Below are 18,595 nucleotides of genomic sequence, written 5' to 3'. Positions count from 1 at the left end.
CGAACGATGGACGGAAAAATGGGATGCGTCGAAAGTTTGTCTTAGGTGTGATCATTTGACAGCAAAGTGCTGTCGAATTTCACGTAATGCACCGTGGGGCATGGTGCCTTCACCGTTGCGCATGGCACAGAGGCATACAAGCTGCAGCGCATCTGCAGTATGCCGCGATGCATTTGCTATTTTTGTATAGTTTATTGTTTAGCTATTTTTGTGCAAATGCCTTAGTTCTTTTTGGATTCCCATGCTCCCGCCCTTATTTAAAACTCTAATATGAAAATGTTGTATTTTAAACTGTGAAAACTTGGGATACTCTTTTGTGAAACTTTACAAACTTGGAATCTAATTGAATTAGTTCCTTGATTACCTTGGTTTCAGAGTTAGTTGGCTTATAAGATGAGGAGTATTACACTGTTCATCATGGGGCCTAGTCAAATGCTGATGTGGCAGTCTCTTATTGATGTGTCATTTGTTAATTAGTGTCATAGACTTTAAACTATTGTGGGAGTAGCATCATGAACCCTGAACTTTGAAATTACGAGTAAATTATTCTCACCGTTTATGTATAGAATGTTAACTATTATATAAACTAAATTAGCCTCAACGTGGTTTGTCCTGGTGAATGTATTGTTGGCCATGATGAATGACCCATAATTTTGTGAAATGACATTTTTGCCCCCTTTTGCATTGTTTCCCAAACAATTGGTATTTTATGTTTTTGTATATTCTATACCTTTGATTTAGTCTTATTTTGAATAATATTTATTTATTTAATGGTGAAAACTTGGGATCTCATTTGAAAAGAAGTTAAATCAGATGATTTTAATTAATCGATTAATTTGGGTTTTAAATTTGTTGATGAATCGTTAACTTTCACATCCATCATCTGTAAAATCCTCTGATACTTAAAACTTTTTTTCAAATGAAATCCCAAGTTTTCACTAATAAATAAACAAACATTATTCAAAATAAGATTAAATCAGAATTATAAAGTATGTAGAATCATGAGATACCAATTGTTTGAAAAACATTGTAAAAAAGGGGCAAAAAATGTCATTTCACAAAATTATGGGTTGTTCGTCATGGCCAACAATGTTTTCACCACAGTGGACCATGCTAAGACTAATTTAGTCTATATAATAATTAACATTGTGTACACAAACGGTGGGGGTAATTTGCTCAGAATTTCAAAGTTTAGGATCTAAAATGTTACTCGCACAATAGTTTAGAGTCTGTGGCGCTAATTAACAAATGACATATCAGCAAGTAACTGCCATGTCAACATTTGACTAAGTCCCATGGTGAATAGTACAGTAAACAGTAATAACATTAACAAAAAAATAATAATGAGGGATAATTTGTTATGAATTTAAAAGTTTATGATCTATTTTACATATTTTAAGAGTTCAGGGTTTAGGTTGCTGTTTGCGCAATACTTCAAAATCCAAAATGCTCATTAACCTAATATTTATATGTAGCAAACACCAACTCTCCTATGCATTGCACATGAAACTTTCAATACCATGCCATTATATAAAAAATTATGTCTATTACAAAACAAACAACATTCACAACATCATTAATATGCATTGCTACAAAGGATAATGCTAATCATTTTCAATGCACGAGAACATATACTTACATTATATTCAATTAAAAGAATATTAGTAATAAATTTTACAAAAAAAAAATAGAATAATCACCATTATAGAGTTGCGGTTGATAAATATGAAGGAACTAAAAGCAAAATTAACTTTAAATATAAAAGGGAAATTAAAAAAATAGATTATCAATAAAAATGATATTACAAAAAGAAAAAGCTAATGTTGAATTAACTTGTCTAATCATGAATATTGATCTAAGAAAACCTAAATTATGACTACTTGTATTAAATGGATTGGATCACCATGTAAAAATTGTAAGAACTGCTTTGATGTAGCATGTGCATTTTATTTAACTAGAGAATACAAGTAAAAAGATTGTCATGAATGTAAAAAGAAAAAAAAAACATGAATTTGCAAGGAAATAAATTCCAAAATCATTTTTATTTAAATACATTAAGCTTAACATAACAACTAATATATGTTTTGTGCTAAAAAATAATATTTATCATTGAAAAAATGTCCTAAACTTTATAGAAAATAAAAAAATTAACCACCAAGTTAAGCCCTCCAAAGTTTGATCACAACTTCAAGTAAAATTCCCATCTCAAACTCAATTTCTTTAAGCTTTGTTCGGTACGAGAATAATGGTTGACTGTAATGGGAATAAGAGAAGGAATGCTCTATTTCTCCGTTTCTCATTTGAGGTAATTGACATTCGATCAATAGACAATGGGAATGTTTCCATTACTTGGGAATTGATTTTTTTAGTCCAAAATGTCCCTGATTGGGATTTGTATTGCCAACACTATCCCTCCATATTCTTCTTCATTCGCCCTCCTCCCATCGTTATCTGACCCTTCTTATCCCCTAACCTTCTTCGTGATCTCCCCTTCTTCTTACTCACAGTTCCATCTCCTCCTCGCCGTTGGACCTCCTCCACCAACCCTTGCTGCTAGACCTGCTTGTTTTTGTCTGCAATGCCTGCGAAAATTGCCAGCTATGAATGTCAACCCAATGAACCCTAACCCCTCTTCTTTAATAAATCGATGACGTCGGTCCTTTTCACAACAAAAGCTTCAACAGCAATAGTTCTTTCCTCACACGTTAATAACTTCATTGGTTAATCTTTCTGTTCACATTTAGATCTTGCAAACTAGCATTATCTATTATGAAATACAAATTGAACTTCTTTGTTCATGGCTCTGTAGTTTTATAAACTCCTAGAGTATTTTGGTTTTGTAAAATTTAATAATTTATTATTAATTTTAATTTTTAGGAACATATATAATAGATCAAATTATAAGGATTTGATTAATAAAAAAATTACAAGAATTTAATTTAAAATTGAGCAAAACTATAAAGACTTGCATAATAATTTTCCCTCTATTTAATATATATTGTCTTTTAATTAAAAAAAGGAAAAATTTTAGTGAGTACCTCTCAATCCAACTTAATTTCAGTTAAAGTTCTAAAATTCTAAAATTTTATTACACATATGGGGGATTAAAATAAAATTAAAGAGTTAACTAAAATGATTTTATTATTCCAAATGAAATGAATAACTGATACTTGGAAAATGAACAAGTAATGTATGAAAAGTGAACAGTGACGCAGGTAGAATTTGCAAGTCTCATTAGCAGTATAGTACTACTATGAATATAAATAAGTGAAATTAGACATATGAACAGCTCATGTAAGAAACAACTAATGTATGAAAAATGAATAACTAACATAAGTAAAATGAGAGTTGCAAATTAACAGTGATGTTATACTGTTAATAAGAATTACAAATTCCACCTATTTTAATTGTTTATTTTCTACATATCAATTTTTTATTTTTTTTACATGAGTTATTTATGTGTGTAACAGGAATAATAAAGTTATTTCAGCCAGCTATTTACTTTTACTTCAGTCCTCCACATATGCATTGAATTTCGAAATTGTAAAGATTTTAACTGAAATTAAATTAAGTTGAGGGTTCTTCACTAAAATTTTCACAAAAAGATCAAGAGGTTGGATCACGACATGGGACATGGGTGCCCGCCAACTGTACGAAAGGTAACATGGTATGCTGGTTCATTTTGAAAGGTCATTTTTGTCTTTAGGTACTTATAGCACCGAAACTGTAGCTTCTTTCCCTTTTGGACTATATGCTTGACAGTGCACCGCCTCCCTGTGATACACGGTACGCTGGAGCATCTGCGTCGTGCCCCTGCCTGAAGGTATTGTTTGATACGCGTATCTCTCCGTAATCATTCGAGCTTTATTGTATTTGGTGATTAAAATTGTTGCCATTGTTTAGATCAGCGTGGTGTCTCGTTACGAGTTCCTTTTATGTGGCTGCGATTGTGACTTATGATCACAGGGCGTCGCATATTTTTTGGGATTGTTGATCATCTTCTGGGTATAGTTTACTGGCTGATTTTCGATGGTTATGAAAATCGCCTTTCCCCTTTTGCGTCTATTTTCTCTTGTCCATATCAAAGGGGATTGATTTGATTGATATTTAACCCTCCCCAAAAGCTTCATGTTAAGTGCTCACTCTGATCATGATAATTTTTGTTTTTCTGCTGAACTTCTTTTGCTATTAATCCAAATAAAATGGAATACTTTAGTAGATAATGATGTCTAAATTACTACTACTACTATTGTTATTTTTAAATTTTGCTGTCATTTTATCTTGATGTTTGATTTGTTCAGTTTCTTTACCTGTCTTTTGATTATACTTTAAGTATTCAGTTTTTTTTTTTAATTTGAAATCACCAGAAATTTATTCGTGTCTTTTATTTTTATCTTAAATGTGGAACATATGTGGTCCTTCTTTTATTTTCAACTTTAAATTCGGTCCTTAGACCAACGAAACAAGCTTTCAGTTTACATATGTTAAGTGGTTTTTCATCATCCGGCGATTGACCAGCGGCATGGATTATAAAAGCTTAATTAATCTATATGTGAGAAGGTGGTCTTTAATAGCTCATTCGTTGCTAACTCTTATGGTATCATTTAAAAAACATAGCATGGCAAAAGATAAGCGATTAAGTTCTTTTCGGAATGGGAAAACGACTCAAATATTCAGATATATGCTCTCGTTAGTTGTGAATATTCATTTCATAAAATTATTTTTAATTTGGTTTTAAATTGATTATTTAATCAAGATGAGCTGGGTGCCTATTTGGTATATAACATGAAGTTACAAAAAGGTTGTATTAATGTTTTAATCATCCGATAATATGCATGATAAGCAATTTCAATTTCCTGGATGTTTGATGAGTTTTAACAGCTTGAACAATTGTTAGGGACCATGCTAATCTGGTTCAATTGTTTTACTAGTTGAAGTTGACAATGTGTAGAGTGAAGTAAAGAGAGGAGAGATAGCAAGTAGGGAAGAGGCAAAACAGTTTTGGGAAAACGTTGTTCAATTTCCTCTCGCAATAGATGAATAGGATTACAGAACATACATGCTATGCTCACTAAGAGATGTGTAAGAGCAAGAGTGAAGACATATATCCAAACAAGTAAATCAGAAAGAATGGAAAGCACACGCCTGGTAGCTCAAAGTATTAGCTCAACCCCTCTAACTAGGAGGTGGTTCACATGCTCCGTCTTTACTTCAAAGATCAAAATATCTGGAATGTGACAAGGGTATGTAAAAGCATCTGCCAATTGGTCAGAAGAGGGAACATAGTGAATAGCTAATTGTGTTGCTAGAAATCATACATAATGAATGTCAAGTTCTAAGCATTTAGTATGAGCACAGCACATTGGATTAGCTGCCAAGGCTGCAACTCCAAGATTGCTGTACCAAAAAACAGGTGTACTCCTATTCTTGACTTAAATTTTCGAAAGCAATGATTGAATCCCTGCCATTCCAGTGGCTAGAAGTGCCAAGGATTTCTACTGTAATTCGCTACTGGATTTAGCTGTAACTATGCTTTTTAGGATCCCAATTCACCAATATATTGAGAGGCAAAACAATTTTGGAGTAACAAAGTTCTGTTCCCTTTTGCATTACATAAATAGTATTACAATATCTACCTGCTATGCTCACTAAGTGACACATTGACACGACAAAAGCAATGATATATATTCTATAGAATGTAAGTAAATAGGAAAAATGCAAAAAACACATCTTGTAAAAGAGCTAATTACCTATTTTGACTCGGCCTGGTGTTTCAAAGTTTTTTTTTGGGGGTTCCAAAAAGGATTACAAAATTTAATTTCAATAATAGATAATGGATGTCATACCTTTTTTTGTGTGCTAGTTGATAATCCATACTTTTTTGGTTTAATTTAGGTGTTTAAGTTTGTGTTCTGATCAATAAGGATCATTATATCAACGATAGGCAATGGAGGATCCTGGAGATAGTTCCTTGCATTTATTCAGCAACTTACCTATTTTGAAAGATTATGGAGAATATGGTGTGCTGACTGCTATAGTAATTGGTATACTTATACCTGTCTTGCTTTCGGCTTTGTTCATGGGAAAGAAGAGAGGAAAAGTAAGAGGTGTTCCAGTAGAAGTTACTGGTGAGTCAGGATATGCTGTACGTAATGCTCAAAAGACAGATTTGGTTGAAGTTCCTTGGGAAGGAGCTACAACCATGGCTCACCTATTTGAGCAATCATGTAAGAAATACTCCAAAAGACAATTTCTTGGGACAAGAAAGATAATTGAAAAGAAGTTAGTTCCATCGCATGATGGTAGACAGTTTGAGACACTTCATTTAGGCGATTATGAATGGCAAACTTATGAAGAGGTATTTGCTCGTGTGTGCAATTTTGCATCTGGGCTTATCAAATTTGCTAATAACAAAGATAGTCATGTTGCCATTTTCTTTGATACCCGAGCTGAGTGGCTCATTGCTCTTCAGGTTAGTTTGCTCTTTCATCTTCATTTCGTTGTGTCATCTCACTTAATCATTGATTGTTTCTGCTTTCATGTATCTTAATTAAGGTTGGCTTAACTGCAGGGTTGCTTTAGGCAGAATATAACAGTTGTTACTATTTATGCTTCTCTAGGGGAGGATGCCCTGATCCACTCACTTAATGAGGTAAGAAAATGGTTAGAACTATATAACTAGAGGAAACAAATGTATTTCGAACTGACATTATAAGATCAAAAGTGGTGTTGGAAGTACTCATTTGAAGCTTTGGAATGTCAACAGACTCAAGTATCCACCCTGATCTGTGAATCCAAGCAGTTGAAGAGGTTAGATGCTATAAGCTCAAAACTAATGTTTATCCAGAGTGTAATTTACTTTGAAGATGACGGCTCATTGAATAATGATACCTCTGGAGATTTGAGCAAATGGAAACTTGCATCTTTTGGTGATGTTGAGAAACTTGGGAAAGAAGGTCCTGTTCCACCAAGCCTACCTTCCAAGGAAAATATTGGACTTGTTATGTACACAAGTGGTAGTACAGGTCTTCCAAAGGTTTGTAACTTCATTTGATTTTCAATGACCCTCTATATTAAATATCTTTTGTGTTCTCTTGGTGTGCAGTAATATGGGTTGTTTAGCTACGTTTCTAGATCGAATTGATGGTAAAATTATGAATAAAGAGTCCTTTTCTGTTTAAGCCTTTATTCCTAAGGATTAAGGCTTAATTAGAGTCCAATAATCATTACATGGACATGGTCTTCTACGTATGATTATGAGTCTAGCAATTAACCAAATGACATGTAAAGTTACTTTTGAGACAACCATCAAATTCTAGATAAGGTCTATACTCTTGAGTAATTCCTTAATAACCCATGTTAGAAAAAAATGAGGAAATAGTTGCCATGCTGAAAAAATGCTAAAAGTTTCCAGAACCAAAGTTCTGTGTCCTCTAAAAACAATTCTATAAAATAGAAAATTCTTATTAAAAAAAAATTAAGAGGATACAATTTTTTTTCTTATTAAATAAAATAGAAGTTCTACATGTCGTCTAACTACTGTAAGATTTTTAGCTTTTAATGCCTTCATTTAGTTCACAAATAAAGCCTAATTATATCCTTTGCTGTTTGGTCTTCCCCCCCTATCTTGTGGTTTTCATTTCACTTGGGGACCCAAACAATGAAAATATCTTGTCCCATTAGGTGGAATTATTGTTTTCTATCAACTATCAATTCCTTAGATATATTATTCATCAAAAAGGTTTCGTTCATTAACTTCCTTGGTAGTTCATTTTGATCTTTCTCTACCTCTCTTTATGGGACAAGACCATTTGTTCAACCCTCCTAACTGTTGCCTCCAACAGCCTTCTTTTGTGCATGTCCTAGTCACCCTAAATGATTCTATGCCATCTTCTCCTTGATAAATGTCATGCCAACTCTTGCGTATGCGGTCATTACAGATTTTTTGGATGACCAAACATCCAACATAATATCCTCATCTCTATTATCCTAGTTTTTTGCTTTTGCTGCATTGCTAGCCTTACAAACAATTTGATAAAATTTCTGTTTAAGTTAAATTGGTACTTTCCAATTCCAAATAACTCTTGATGCTTTTCTCCATTCTATGCATAACATCTCCATCAATTTCATCGCCATTTTGTATAATCAATCTTAGATATCTAAACTTTTGACACTTGTGGTTTGATTTGATTTTCATAAACTATAGCAAATCTGTTTAAGCGTTAGTTTGTAAGAAGAATGAATGATTATGCATGGATTCTTTTTTTTTTTTTGTCCTTTTATAGTTTGTAAGAAGAAGAATGAATGGTCACACTTGGAATTTTTAAAACCCTAGGCCAGGAACACATTTTCTCATTTGAGGCTCAAGGTTTCAAGCCATATAAAGCTTTGTACATCTTACACACATGGCCAGCTCGAGTATTATCTTCAAACTCTTGAGGCTGACATATATAGGCATTCTCCTGAAGCTCGCCACTTAGAAAAGCAATGTTAATTTCCACTGATCTAATAGTCCAACCTCTATTCACAACAATTGCAAGAACAATTCTTAAATTGACTAATTTCTGAACAGGACTGAAAGTCCCATTAGAATCTACTCCAAGATCCTATTGAATTCCTTTAGCTACTAACTCCAAGATTTTTTGTTAGACTGTGGTTTGTGATCATAAAGAAGAAAGTTCAGTTGCCCTTGCTGCTTGGGACGAGATGCTGCCTTGACCCCATTGCGAACTTGGTTCACCATCCTTTTTAGAATTCAGAGCATGGAAGTCACCAAATTGGAGCATGGTTGAAGCTGTTCACGTTTCTACAGATGAAAACAGAAGGGAGTGTGAGGGATTAATCACAGTGCACTGGTGCACTGAAGTGGGTGGGCCTAGTTTTGGGCTGTTAGAGTCGCACAGAGCCTAGCTCTGATGCCATGAAGAATTCAGCTGAGTTCACTTATTTTCTCTGTCCAATAAATCGCTTTACTGAGTAACCATTAGAATCTAGTGTAAATCTTATTGAATCAAAAACTAATCAGAATATTAATGGAATATATGAATATATGTGCTGTAAGGAATAATAATAAGAATAAAAGTAAATTACAAAAACAAATTATAGAACACACACACACACACACACACAGAGTTGCTTATTGCTCTTCAACACAAAGAACTTTTCAAATGGGCTATAATTTCTCATTTCTTCGCTTGCTTACTCTGCTGTGGTGCAGAGGATGACTAGTTAGGATGCTTAATGGGTCTTGGTTGGGTGCAAATTTTGCTGTACTTGACCCTTGGGGGCAAGGGTCTCTTGGGAGGGGATATCAGTATGTGATAAATAAATAATGAGGGTTAGTTAAGGGGTAATCCGTAGTTATGATTAGTTAGTTAATTAGGTTGAAGGGTATTGGTTATAAATAGATGGGTGAGTTAGTTTGTAAAGAGGCTTTTGAATAAAGAGAATTTTCGTTAGTTTGCCTCTCTCTCCTACCTTTCTTATGTATCACAGTCACAAGGAAAAATGGCACATAAAAACAGTAGCATAGTCACAAAACACAAATAAAGCAACTAAACATTTCTTGCATTCACCTATTCCCTCCCTACGAGAAAATCCTTGTTCTCAAGGAGTTGGAGGTGTTGTATGAGTGTCAAAATCAGGATATTAATGTCTTGAAAATTGTTTTCATTTCATACCATGTTTTTTAACTGTTTGTTACCTTGCAGGGAGTCATGATTACTCATGGAAATGTTGTTGCTACTACAGCTGCTGTTATACCAATAATTCCAAATCTAGGCACAAAAGATGTGTACATGGCATACTTGCCCCTTGCTCATGTTTTTGAATTGGCTGCAGAGGTAGGTAATTTCTGTTTAGCTCTATAACCGTCTAAAAAATTTGCAATATTGTTTCTAAATTATTATGGTTGTCCAGTCTGTTATGCTAGCTGCAGGTGTTGCTATTGGTTACAGCTCTCCTTTGACTTTGACCGACACATCTAGTAAAATTAAGAAAGGAACCAAAGGAGATGCGACTGTGTTGAAGCCCACCCTTTTAACCGCAGTACCAGCTATTCTTGATCGTATTCGAGATGGAGTTCTGAAAAAGGTGTTAATTTGATAGCCTTTTTTTTTTTTTTCACTTCATATTCATAGCTTTGTTATAACACTGATGGAGTTATTATTCCCTTCTCTACCATGATGTACTTAAGGTTGAGGAAAAAGGAGGGCTTGTGAAGAATCTTTTTCAGATTGCTTACAAGCGTCGGCTTGATGCTTTAAAAGGAAGCTGGCTAGGAGCTTGGGGATTGGAGAAACTGTTGTGGGACATCATTGTCTTCAAAAAAATTAGCGCCTTGCTTGGAGGTGAAATCCGGATGATTCTTTGTGGTGGAGCCCCTCTATCTGCAGATTCGCAGCAGTTTATTAATATCTGCATGGGGTAATGGCTTTAATTTTCCTCTTTTGTATGTTCCCCCTCCTGCTCGGAAGGAATGCACATCATCTTTCTGTGTTTGAACATCCAATGCGTGTTTCTGTTATTTCCCTGATTTGATCTTTTCGTTTTATTTATACCAAACATTGGAGCATGATTTGTGAAGAATGAACATGGATCTCTATATAAAGCAATTTTAAGGGGTAAAAAGCTGGAGGACAATCCAAGGATATTATATGCTCATATCAGGAGATAATTCTTTTACTTGGTCATAAAACTTATACCACAACAATTGATAGGTCAATTAACAGATCACACAAGGTAGCAGGTAATTGTGACTTGTTAACGGAGGATGAAAATAGATTAGCAAATGGAGGTAAATAAAGAAAATATTATTATTATTTCATTGTAAGTTAGAAAATATAGGTAAATAAGGAAAATATTATTATAAACATGATGAGTATTATTTTAATTAAGAATTAATGAAGTAGGATTGAAATGAATTATCTCTGATGTGTCTTATTATATTATATTTTATTATTTTATTTTAATTGTTAGGATTTTATAAATTTAATCTTGTCAGTATCATGATATTTTATTAGGATTTCCTTTATTATCTAGCATTTTGTATTTTCCTATTATTTTGCATTTTCCTTGTCAGTTAGGTTTGAGAGTTTTGGGTCATTATCAGTAATAAAAGTGCTGTTTGCTCTCGTGAATTTCTTCTACATCTCCTTTGCTCTCTTCTTGCCTCCCCTTTATTTCTTCTCTTTCTCCCCCTTTTTTTATGGATTATTGATGCTGTTCCTATATTAATTTGTTATTAGAGCAAGGTTTGACCTGTCCCAGTCCTGCATTTGTTGTTGAAAATACATAGGTTCCTAGCTTTCAATTTAGGCTTAGTAGAGTTGCACGCTAATGTGATGATGTTTTAAGTGCCATTAATCAGCTATGTATGCAGGATACTGGAAAAAATTCAGTATAGTTAGAGGGAGAAGATGAGTGTCTTCAACAAGATTTGAGTACAATTAGGAAAATATCACAATAGAGTTTGATATTATCATTGTGGGCTCATTAGATATTAATGATGATAGTAACTATATATATTTTTCCACGTAGTTTGATTTAAATAAATAGAATGAAGATTATGTTTATCTTGAACAACATTGTGAAGTTTAACTTACAGAATTCTACATTCAGATTTAACTACACCAATTCCTTCTCAGCTCAGTCGAATTCATTATTTTGTACCATGTCTTAAAGTGGTGGCATTCATCTTACCCAATGCTTCAAGGTGGATTGTCCTATAGCTTCCCCACTAAAGTTAATGTCAAGTTTTCTCCAATCATGGGACCGAATAATGAAAAATGAAAATATATTAGAAAATATACTGTTATTTGTAAACTGGAAGTTGTCGATAAATATAGAAAATAGGGATTTTAAATGAGAGTAGAATTATTTTAATTTATGATATATGAGGATTGGAATGAGGTCTTGTTGATCTATCTCATCTTACTTTTTTTTTAATATATAATTGACAGAGAAAAATAATGCTCTGCTTTAATCCATTAGGTAAATAGTAAATATATGGGCAGCTTCAAGGTTACAAGTAACTAAGATAAAATCATATTCATATCAAAATCTATCCTAACTAATTAAAATTAATAACGACAGAATTATTAGATTAAATGAAAATAACTAGAGTATGGGCTAGGCCCAAACAGCTCAATAATGTTAACTTTCTAATCCTCCCCCTTAAGCTGGAGAATAAATGTTAATCATTCCCAACTTGCTCATTAAGCTTTCAAACTTGGGCTTTGCCAGGGACTTGGTAAGGATATATGCAATCTGCATCCTTGTAGGCGTGTACCTTACTTCAATTTCTATAAGTTGTAATTGCATTTTCCTTCTCTGAGGGAAATTATGGCCTCTTGAATACTTTTGATGGCACTAAAAATGAAGATTCTGGTCTCTGTGCTTTGCTTCTTCTTTTGGGCTCGTTGTCTTGGAGATTATAGAACCAAAGGATTGATGTTTGGACGATGAAAAAGATGAGCTTCCTTGGTTTGATGTTGTGGGCAAAGCCACGGGTGCCCTGGAAGGTGTTCTGGACGAATTTGTTTTGAATTGTTAGGACTCACCACATGAATTCCCCTTCTTGGTCATCACCCATGTTTTAGAATAGAAGGCTGCAATGACACCCAAAACCCCCAACAAAACCAAACAATGTTTTTCTCCATGTGATTGCATCAAATGCCTTCTGGATGTTAATTTCTTGGAGTCAGGCTGACTTCTTGCATCTTGAAGTGTATTGGGCATGGTATTGAAACTTGGACCGGACCGGCCAGGCCAACCTGAAAACCGGTGACCTGGTCCCTTGTTCGGTCTGGGTTTACTCCTAAACCAGTGAGGGAATGAACCGGTGTAACCCAGTCAATCCGGGGTCAACCCGGTATAACCCGGTTATTATTTTTCCAGACAAAACCGTTTTGGGGGATTTTTTTTTCATTTTTGATTTTCCAGAGCGCTGAGTTCGGAAATAAGATAACAAAAAAAAAGTGAAACTGAAGTCAAAAAATAAAAAATTAGAGGCAGAGCACGCCAAGTCCAATCCAGATTTTCAGACAGCATTCGATTCGGCCTTTCGTCTGTGTCTCTCCTCTCTCGCCCTAACCTAATCGGCGTCTCTTCTCTAGTTCAGTCTTCGTCTCTTCTCCAGGCTCCAACTCTATTTCCGTCTCTTCTCGAGCTTAGTCTTTGACTCTCCGTCTCTGCTATCTCCATCTCTTCTCTAGTTTAGTCTTTGACTCTTCGTCTCTTCTCTAGCTCTATCTCCGTCTCTGCTGTCTCCGTCTCTTCTCCAGCTCTGTCTCCATCTCTTCTCTGGACTTTTGAGATTGAAGGGTTGTAATTGTAAGGATAGATATTTAAAGTGTTGTATTTTATTATTGTTAGACTTTTGAGTGGTTGGATTTGGTTGAATGTTTTTATAATTAATGTCTTTTTATTTAAATTGTATTATTTTAATCATGACCGGTTTGCCACTGGTTCAACCCCTGATTCAACCTTGATTGAACCACTAACCCGTGACCCAGTGTCATGACTGATTCAATGACCGGTCCGGTTTTACATGCCTTGGTATTGGGCATCAAAATTCAATTAGACAGTGGCAGTGGCAGCCCTCATTGGCCTAGACCTAAACGTGATTGTCTACCACCTTCACATTTTACCAGGATGGACTTTCCAAGATTCTAGAAAGCCTAGATGGTGAGAGCTTGGAATATATTCTCCAGGGCATGAAACCTCTCATTATTCTGATATGCCTTTCTTTGTTGCGCAGCTTGTGAATGTGTTTCAGGCATACAAGGTGAGGAAAGAGGCTCTGGATACCACTGAAATGATAAAAAGAGAGGAAGAGAGGAAGAAAGAAAGAGATAGGGGTCAATAGAAGATAAACAGAGGAGAATTGAGTAGTGCTTAGATGTTTTATTGATAGCACCACGGCATACATCTAGGTCTAAGCCTCTTATTTATATATTAGTCCCTTAATTGTCAGAACTACCAAGTCCTAATTAACTCTTCTAATATTAATAGTGTACATTTACATAATTTTCTTATAACTGCAATGATAGCTTACAATCTCTGCTTTAATTCTTATGGTTGGTCCTGCATTGTGGTTTAATTCTATGCTGAATTACCTTCCATTTATTATATTGTATGGTTATATTTGTGCATCTATCCAAATGAAGTTTTCTGTCATGTCAACAGGGCTCCCATTGGTCAAGCATATGGCTTGACTGAAACATTTGCTGGGGCTACCTTCTCTGAGTTTGATGACAGCAGTGTTGGACGTGTTGGTCCTCCTCTTCCTTGTGGCTACATTAAGGTGCTCCATATATCTCATTGTTAATGATGATTTAATTTAGTATCAAAACCATACTTATTTTTCAGGATTATTTTTTTTCTGGACTGTAATCATGATGGAAGATATTTAATGCCAAGTTTAGTATTTTATACCATGTCAGAAATTTATAAATTTCATATTTCTAAATCGTACTGGAACATGCAACTGGCTGCTCTTCAGCTGTCAATGCGGAAATAATTGAACTCGGTTCTTATTTCTGGATGTGTAGCTTGTTTCTTGGGATGAAGGTGGATATATGACATCAGATAAACCAATGCCACGGGAGAGATTGTAATTGGGGGGTTCAGTGTGACAGCTGGCTACTTTAAGAATCCTGAAAAGACTAATGAGGTGTTCAAGGTAAACTTAAAAACCTAGGTTGTAAGTATGTCTCTTTGAGATTTGTCTTGAAATATTCTTGAATCTTATCCTGCATCTTATAAGAAGCACTTACAATTGTGAATTTGGTACAGGTTGATGAGAAAGGTATGCGCTGGTTTTATACTGGTGATATCGGAAGGTTCCATCCTGATGGATGTCTTGAAATTATAGATAGAAAAAAGGATATTGTCAAACTTCAACATGGAGAATATATCTCTCTTGGGAAGGTGACTTTGTCTTATCATTCTTGATGAACTACTTACACAAGGCTTATAGAAAATTAATCTGCATCATTTTTTTGTGTTCTGTTCTAACTTCATTGCAGGTTGAGGCAGCACTGTCGACATGTAGTTATGTGGATAGTATTATGGTTTTTGCAGATCCCTTCCACAACTACTGTGTGGCTCTCATTGTTCCTTCACGTCATACTCTGGAGAAATGGGCCCAGCAAGCTGGTGTTTCGCACACAGATTTTTCTGAGCTGTGTGATAATCCTGAAGCGGTCTCTGAGGTTCAGCAGTCCCTTTCCAAGGTTAGTTAATATGAATCAATTATTTGCAGAATGTACATGACACTTCTTACAATTTCTAGATACCTTTGGGTGTGTTTGGTTCAGCGGAGGGGAGGGGAGGGGAGTTAATGATTTGATTTAATTTGATGGGAGGGGAAGGAGTATATTAATGAAAATATGTTAATTTTATAATTTATCAATGTATATTTAATGAAAATATATTGAAATTTAGTTGAAAAAGTGTTGAACCAATATATTAGTGTTATTATTCAGCTGATAAAGGTTTTGTGCGTCTGGATATATTTCCTCTCCTAAGTTCCCAATTTTATTTTTTACAACTTAAGTGTGAGATAGTTTCATATAATTTTTTTATTTTTAGGGGAAGTTGTTTTTTCTTTTGATTATTGAAATTTTATGCATAAATGAATTATTTATTAAATTTAATTAGGAAATGAAACTTATTTTATTATAAGAATGAGGGGCAAAAGGACTTAATTTTTTTAATATAATAAATAGTTTAGAATTTTTAGATGACATGGGGCCAATTTAGTCAAATATAATTTTGCCTTCCCTTCCCTTCAATTTGAAAGCAAACAAGAGCTCTCCTTCCCTCCTCTCTATTTTTTTTTTAATCAAACAAACAAGGGGAGGGAGTTATTAGTTAGTAACCGTTAAGGGAGTTATTGTGTCAGCAACGATATAAAAGAAAAAAAGAAGTTGGGGGGGGGGTGGGGGAGCGTGTAAATCAGAATTGTTTTTGGAGTAATCTCAGACTCAGAAGTATTATTCAGTTCTATCTCTCTCTCTCTCCCCCTATTCTTTCTGCCACTACACCACACACATTCATGCTGGGAAGAAAATACTTGATGTTGAAGGAATATTTTCCTGGGTCGGCCACTCTCTGGGACTCTGGAATTATATTGATTAAATTTGCACGATGAGTATTTCTACACTATGCGAAGTCTAATTTCTGTGTCAAAGAGGAATATCCCTTTTTTTGGGAAGTGAATCAAATATAAATTAATAAAAAGTGAAATGATACAAAAAGGAAGAATAAAGAGTGTTTTAACACCCGACAAGATTCGAGGAGAAGAGTCCAGTTGAGAAAAGAAAAATAGCACTACTATAAGACCAAGAGGAAAAGACAGATGATGTGTTATTTCTTTCAGTCTCCTGGTTGATGTGTGATACGGTTTTGCAGATGTGCTTAGAAGGTAGTGTTCTTTCGAACTCTGTAAAATGGAACTAATGACTTTGTATAAGCTGTTTAAGACAGATGATGTGTTCTTTCTTTTAACCTCCCCTTCCCTTTCCCTTCCTTTGGATGGAGAGAAAAATATAAAGGAAGAAAAGCTGAAGAGAGAAATGGTAAAAAAAAAATTGTTATATTTTTTAAAATTTCTCTTTCTAGTTTTCTCTTCTTTCTATTTTCTTCTCACTTTTTTCTCCATCCAAACCAAGCCTTCGAGTGGCCTGATTCTCTTCTTGATGATAAGCCTGGCTGATGTGTGCCCCTGCTGTAATAAGGCATTATTTCCATTTGAAGTGATGCGCCTTCAGCTTTGTAGAATTACTATTTATATCCAATGAATTATAAATAATTTTTTTATGTTCTTGACATTGACTGACTTCTTTCATTTTAATTCTTCTCAGGCCGCAAAAGCTGCAAAACTGGGCAAAACTGAGGTTCCGGCGAAGTTTAAGTTACTGCCAGATCCATGGACGCCTGAATCTGGGTTAGTCACTGCCGCTCTCAAGATAAAAAGGGAACAGCTGAAAGCCAAATTCAGACATGAGCTCCAAAAGTTGTATTCCTGAATGCTTCATTTGTATGCACAATTTTGGCAAAGGAGCAAAAATGCCTAATAAATTGTTGGCTAGGAGCATCAAATAGCTTGAAGTGAGGAAAAAGTGCACGGGTATTCATGAAGTTATTTTTTTGGTACATCTGTGATTGAACCATTGTGTAAATATGAAATTTAATGGTTTGCTCACAAATACATCAAAAAAATAAATTCATAGGTACTTGTACAGTTTTTCTCACTTTGAACTATCGATTGTTTCTATCTAACAATTTCTTGAATATTTTTTTTCCTTTGCCCTTTAATATGACGTTTGATTTTGTTTTATAATTTTTTTTCCTTTGTGGATAATCACTTATCTACGCTATTTATGAAATAATGACTGTAATATCTTAGCTTTTTACTTTTTTAATATATTAAATTTTGGTTATCTTTATCTTATTTGATGATGTATATAGAGGGGATGAGCATGATAGAATTTTAAGGGATGGATAGTTTATGCTTAAAAAAATGAGTTTATGATTGTTTAAAGATTCTATGAAAAAGTGATTTATTGTCATGAGATTTCATAAAAAGCAACAATTTTTTTTTTTATCTTTGGTTGCAATGGTTAAAAAACTAATTTATTATTTAGTATTTTCATATTTTATGAAATTTTTCAGTATCTTGGTTGTTTTCATCAACATTTTCTTTTATGTGGTATTTGTTTATTTTGTAAAGTTACTTGCGTGAATTTTACTCGTACCATTTTTTTTCCTTTTGGGGGGGGTGGGGGTGATGTTTGGGGTTACAAAGGTCTTAGAAATTGGGAAATGCGAAAAGAGATGGAAGAAAATATCTTTCTGAATTTTATTTTACAGAAATCACTTGAACTTTAAATATGGGAGAATGCTAAAAAAAAAAAATTCCTGAAATAGGAAAATAAGAGAAAAATAGCATGAAATGTGATCATTATCATGTTGTCCTAGTAACTTTTTTGATATACTATTCTTTGGTGAAACAACAAATTTATCATTAATTTAAAATTTGAAATGAAACATGGAGAATAGTGACTACTGTAGAATATAGATGACAATTTTTGTTGGGTAAATGATAAAAATCTAATAACAAATTAGAAATTACAAGTATTTTTTGAAAAAATAATAATAAAATTTTTTTAAATTATATAAATGAAAATTTGGTTCCTTGACATGTTATGATTCCATTGAAGTTTTTAGGGATCTCTTTATCAATAAATTTTAAATTAAAAAGATCATTTTACTCTTATTAATAAATTGTGATTTCTTATCAATTATTAAGATTCTTTGAATAAAAGTTATGATTTTTTAAACAAAAGTTGTTAATAAAATTTATTATTTTGAGAACTTATTTTTTAATAATAGAAATTGCAGGATTTCAAGAAAACATGACTAGTTTTGAGTTGCCATAATTATTTTGATTAGAATTCTTTAGATTAATGACTAATGCATATTTCCAACAAGTCTTATGAGTTTTCTCCGTCAAAAAATGTAAGTGATTTAAAATTCAACTCCTCAAAAAATTTCTCATATTTTTAAAAGAAAGGAGCATGTCACTTTT

General features: G+C 33.8%; 1 protein-coding gene across 1 annotated transcript; it reads left to right on the top strand.

The window, feature by feature from the left end:
- Window positions 1-3,691: 3,691 nt before the first annotated feature.
- On the top strand, window positions 3,692-17,447 carry LOC129318231 (long chain acyl-CoA synthetase 8-like). The gene is given in 13 exon segments (XM_054962892.1): window positions 3,692-3,823; window positions 5,896-6,472; window positions 6,572-6,652; window positions 6,767-7,036; window positions 9,711-9,842; window positions 9,919-10,092; window positions 10,196-10,425; window positions 14,188-14,305; window positions 14,553-14,601; window positions 14,604-14,683; window positions 14,797-14,931; window positions 15,030-15,236; window positions 16,869-17,447. Coding segments are annotated over 12 exon segments (2,166 nt in total). The 5' UTR covers window positions 3,692-3,823; window positions 5,896-5,947; the 3' UTR covers window positions 17,034-17,447.
- The last annotated feature ends 1,148 nt before the right edge of the window (window positions 17,448-18,595 follow it).

The sequence above is a fragment of the Prosopis cineraria genome, unplaced genomic scaffold (assembly GCF_029017545.1).
Source record: "Prosopis cineraria cultivar Desert tree isolate PC_DT_omini unplaced genomic scaffold, ASM2901754v1 PC8, whole genome shotgun sequence".
Lineage (NCBI taxonomy): Eukaryota > Viridiplantae > Streptophyta > Magnoliopsida > Fabales > Fabaceae > Prosopis > Prosopis cineraria.
Note: the sequence above shows the minus strand (reverse complement) of the source record. Positions and strands in the feature narration are given on the sequence as shown.